At 43.2% G+C, this 5,278-nt stretch overlaps 1 protein-coding gene across 1 annotated transcript in view; it reads left to right on the forward strand.

Moving 5' to 3' along the window:
- Window positions 1–599: 599 nt before the first annotated feature.
- Window positions 600–5,278, forward strand: part of LOC125293329 (protein kinase C zeta type-like) — a 153,173-nt gene continuing 148,494 nt past the window's right edge. Inside the window, exon 1 of the mRNA XM_048241197.1 lies at window positions 600–1,256. Within this exon, the coding sequence (XP_048097154.1) occupies window positions 1,186–1,256 (71 nt within the window). The 5' untranslated portion in view covers window positions 600–1,185. The remainder of the gene's footprint in view (window positions 1,257–5,278) is intronic.

Consider the following 5,278-nt stretch of genomic DNA (forward strand, 5'->3'; position numbering starts at 1 on the left):
ACCTAGGGACCTGAAGATCCTACACATGACATGACTAAGAGTCTTCATTTGCCCAGCAGGAGTCGCCAACATACCAGACAAATCGTCCTTTATCTGCTTCCAGCCTTACATTTCCAAACTCAGTTGGACTCTAAATGGCGAAGTTATGTGGATGCTTATAATGAATCACTGTAGACTACATTTCCCTTTTTTTTAAATACTGCAGGCCTACCGCTCTCCAAAAATGTCCGTTGCGCATAACGACGCCACTTTGTGTTCAAATGCAATGAAGAAAGGGCAATGTAAAGAAACCTACGGTGACATTTTTATTTGAAAGAGAGCGATACGTTATACTTTGCTCAGGAATAGTGTTAAACAAGCGTGGTGCAGCCGCCTTGCATAGCCTAGGATACCTTCCTTGACTACGGCGGTTTGTTAAATGTTAATTGGATGTTGTCAAGACTTTGCGGTCACATGGACCCGTTACTGCGCTTGCCTATTGAAGCCTATAATAGTGCGCTTAGGCTGGTTGCCTCAACGTGATAAGATAGTTTTATGCACTACACATTACTACACTAGGCTAATATTGCTGGAATGAGGATAATGTTGATGTTGAGATATTAGGCCGGTAGGGGGATGAACCTACGCTACTCACGTCTGGAACTGATGTCGCAAGAAATGGACCGAAAAAGAACGGATCTGCATGTGCTTACTACTTTTCCAAGGGACTTATATGCGACACTGCATCGACATTTGACATGTTTTTGACATATTCGATTTGGAAATCACTTAAATGTTTCAGTCTACTCTAAACCATGCTGCAACTTTGTAGCGGCGCTCTGTCCCCGCTCGACAACAGGTGGATTCTGACCAGGCCAATCCAGACCTGGAAGTAACCCGTCTTATCGTCGCTTTCTCCGCCCCGTTACCATAGCAAGCCCAGCGAGGGTGAGACTGGGAAACAAGCTGCCAAGGTGTGGATGGATTTCCGAAAAAGCCGTGGAACATTGCCGATCAACTTTACTGGGCAAATGTGTGTCTGCTTTGACAAAGTGAAACACTGAAGAACAGCCTATTGCTGACTTTGTCGTGTTGTGGGTTCATCTCTTGACGGAGTATCGATCCTCGCTTCGACAACTTTAAAGTTTCGAACGGAAACATTAATACAATTTTTAAGACTGTAAATGCTACCCGTTCTGGATTATAATGCCTACGAGTAACGGATCAGTGATGGACTTGCACACGGAATACGTGAAAATTAAAGCGCATTACGCCGGGTAAGTGTTTCCATTCCGATTGAGAGGGAACTCAAAGGTTACTGGAGACGTGGGTTCAAGTTTCAAGTTATTGAACCACTGGGTTTTGATATCTTAAGCAACTTATGACAAAGTTGTGAGGACGACACTTCACATAGAAATAGACACTCAAGAGTAGGCTACATCTACACGTTTGTAGTATGTCGGCACATTCTTTTCACTTGGTTGTTCTGCTGACCCCCTGAGATATTTCTTGTAAGGATAGTGTGGTGTAGGTAGGGTCGACTTTTCACAAAGTCTTTAGGAGAAACTCACGAAGTAGGCCTACTTGTGAAGTCTACATAGACTATGTTCATATGTAACAAAACAAGAAATGTCTCACCAATGTGATTTGTCTAAAGATACCTTGATTTCTACCACTAATAGTCTAAATTAAATGTAAATATTGTAGATGCTATTCCTGATAGGCTGATAGGCCTACTGGTAAAAATGCTACACGTAGGCTAATTGATATTTTGATTTGGACACAGCACAGACTTCACACAGCATTAAACTTATGAGAATGAGATAAAATATGTTAATATATGTGTAGTTCTGTGCTGCCATTTAAAAATCAAGGGTGAAAAGGTTTCAAGACATAAGGTTGCTTAAGTCCTAACTGCCTTGCTGGCATAGGGTGTTGGTTTCAAACACATTTGGACATGGGAGTCAAGATAATGACCAAGGATAGATAACATATCACCAACCTGGGGCTAACTGCAGTTCAAAACAATCAACTTGTAACTCACAAGTCTGCTACACAGCACAGGTCAGGAGTGGGGAGAGGTGAAACAAAACAGGAAAGTGCACAGGCTGATAGCCTATAGCCTATGTGCTGTGTCGCTAATGGTTCAATGGGCCTCAACATTCACTAATTCTTGTTGCACTTAATTTTTCTGTAGTTTCTGAAGCTTTTATAACATTTGTATTTGAACAGCTGTGCTTGATAGGTCTGACTTGCGATTCCATCAGTGAAATAGTTGTTACAAAAATAAACCTGAAATACTCAGAAATTACCCATCACCCTTCTTCTCATGCACAGAAGGTGTTGTCACGGTCGTCTGACGCCTTGCTGTGATTGCACTGCATATTAATGATGCTTGAGTCATTCTGTCATGACTGCATATTTATACCCTTATGTCATCATTAGCAGAACAAACACTGAGAGGGAGAACTCTCCATCTCTCTGACACACACACACACAAACACACTCTCTCTCTCTCTCTCTCTCTCTCTCTTAGCTGTCCATAATATCCAATGATGACGCTTATTCCAGTGTAGGTGTAATCAGCGTTGGGCGAAGGGGCCATCGGTGTTGGTGCCATTTGATGTGGCTGTGGAGGCCGATGCATGGGCCGGCCACACACACACACACACACACACACGCACACACACTCAGAGAAAGCAGGGTAAAGGTTAGAGCTCACACACTGACACAGAAGTCACACCCATTGTCATTAGCGCAGAGATGTATAGCATTGACACGCACAACTTACACACCCTGTTTGTTGCACTCACACACACACACACACACACACACACACACACACACATACACACACACACAGATCACAATGCCTCAAGGACAGATACACACACACACACACACACACACACACACACACACACACACACCTCCCCTACCCATGGCTAACAAAATTAGCACAGCCTGCATCAGAAATACTCACAGTTTGCCTGTAGCATATAGGCATAGAGTACTGCTTCGATACCTTGCATTTGACACACACACACACACACATCACCGAGATGCATCATACAGTATCGTCATTTACATTGTTATCACAAACACTGTGCTGTGATATTGTTTTATGTTTATATTACTCCACCCCCCACCACCCCTTGCCTATAATACACATTATAATACACAAACTTAGACAGCCCAGATACACACCTCTGTCCTAGCATTGAAACACACTCTGCCTAAACTAAGTCTAACACTAACATACCTTGCCAATAGACTGGGAGACTGTCTTTGAGAATATGGCGATTCTGTGTTCCCCTGGTAGGACCATAATACCAGTGATGACTGTTATACACACTATTAGGCCTTGTAACATTAGTCATGTCTATGTCTCTAATCCCTTTCTGTGTGTGTGTGTGTGTGTGTGTGTGTGTGTGTTTGAATGTATGTGTTTGAGAGAGAGAGAGTGCGTTTGTTGTCCTCGCTCTCAGAGATGATTTATGAACAGCAAGTGTTCTCTGAACCATTGTGTTTCTACAGCAACATACCTGTCATTCATTAGCAGGGTGAGATTGGTCAGGGGTGGTTAGTTAGCTTAACACAGGAGCCACAGATTATTCAGCTCTCTGTGTTGACCTATTAAAGGTAGGTCTGTAATTCCATTCCAATATTTTTTTTCTCCCACTAAAACATAATTGTTGCTCACAAATCCTCTACATAGCCATGCTGTCTCTGTGTTAAAGAAATCTCTTGTACTTAATCATAATCCTGGCTCTGTAAGTGGTAAATGAAGTGCCTTGGACCAAAACACTATTCTAGCCTGTTAACACACAGGGATGTAATGTAATTAGCGATTGAGCTGGAATATCAACAATCTTTTGACCTTTAATGTTACCTCTGTGAGAGCCAGAGGTACCCAGAGAAGACAGCCAGGGCATAGAGATGCCCAGAGAGGACAACATGGGCACAGAGGTGCCCACAGGACCCAGAGAAGATGACACAGGCCCAGAGGTACCCACAGAAGACAGCATGGGCATAGAGGTGCCCAGAGATGACAGTCGACAGCATGGGCATAGCGTTGTCCAGAACAGAGGGCATTGGCATAACTTTTCCCAGAGATCATGCCATGGGCACAGCACATGCCATGGGCAGAGAACACAGCACGGCACAGGAATAGAGGTGTTCAAAGAGGACCGCATGGGCATAGAGAAGCCTAAAAAGGACCGCACGGGTGTAGAGGTGCCCAGAGTATAGTGTGGGTAGAGAGGTACATGGTGATGCCCAGAGAAGGGACACTGGCAGAAGAGCGAGGGTTGCATAAAGCTGTTACGCACTGAACAAAATTATACCAGGATAGGCTATGTGCTATAAAGACCACTACAACTATGTTGTAGGCTATATATTACATTCACTAGTAAAATGCTTACCGTATTTTCCGGTAAGTCCGTAGGAGTCGATTGCATCACGTCGTTGCACAACATCACGTCACGTGACATTTCAAAATTCCAACCTGTTAGTAAGCTAGGGTTTGCTGTTGCATACAACTTCATTTCAATTTTGAAAAGAAATACTGGACTATGTTTTTTTTTTTTTCTAAAAAACGGCGAAATTGTGAATTTCCAGAGCGTGTTACTCCACAGTCGGCAATCGACTCCACGGACTTTCCCCTAAAGATACCAGCTGCAGCAGCAACATTTCGGAAAGGTACTGGCTTGATGAAATTCATTCTGGACTCTCTATCCGACCACATAAAGACCTCGGAGACTTGGTTTGGCTTTAGGACCCTCTACTCACTACCAACGTAAGTGTGATGTTGTTTGAACTGTAGAAGAGGTTTAAAAATAGCATTTTGTAGCGGCGAAATGACATGCCCTGGTCACTTCCAGGCTAACGAGTTTTGACTAAAAACGGTAAAATCAAACTTTCTCAAAACACATCCGAATGACATGATTTTGATGTCCACTCAACGTATGTACTCCCAATCATCCGTAAATTGATCTAAAGTGCATTTTATTTCCTTTAATAACGGGGTCACCTAGCGTCCTTGGTGGCTCAATAGGTGTTGGTAATTAAGGGGCTCTTGACCGATGACCTTGTGTCCTTCAGAGGATGCAGCTCTAATTTCTGCTTTGGGTGAGAGAGCCATAGTAAGTGTTAGAGAAAGCAGTGCTGGTTATTAGTGCCTATCCCTTTATACCCATAGGTATGTGCAGTTGAGCAATCATGCTACACACACACACACACATTTATCCCTTTACTTTTACATTAAGAATATAAGGGCTGTCAAGGATGGAAGCTGTTT

The sequence above is a fragment of the Alosa alosa genome, chromosome 4, assembly GCF_017589495.1.
Source record: "Alosa alosa isolate M-15738 ecotype Scorff River chromosome 4, AALO_Geno_1.1, whole genome shotgun sequence".
NCBI lineage: Eukaryota > Metazoa > Chordata > Actinopteri > Clupeiformes > Clupeidae > Alosa > Alosa alosa.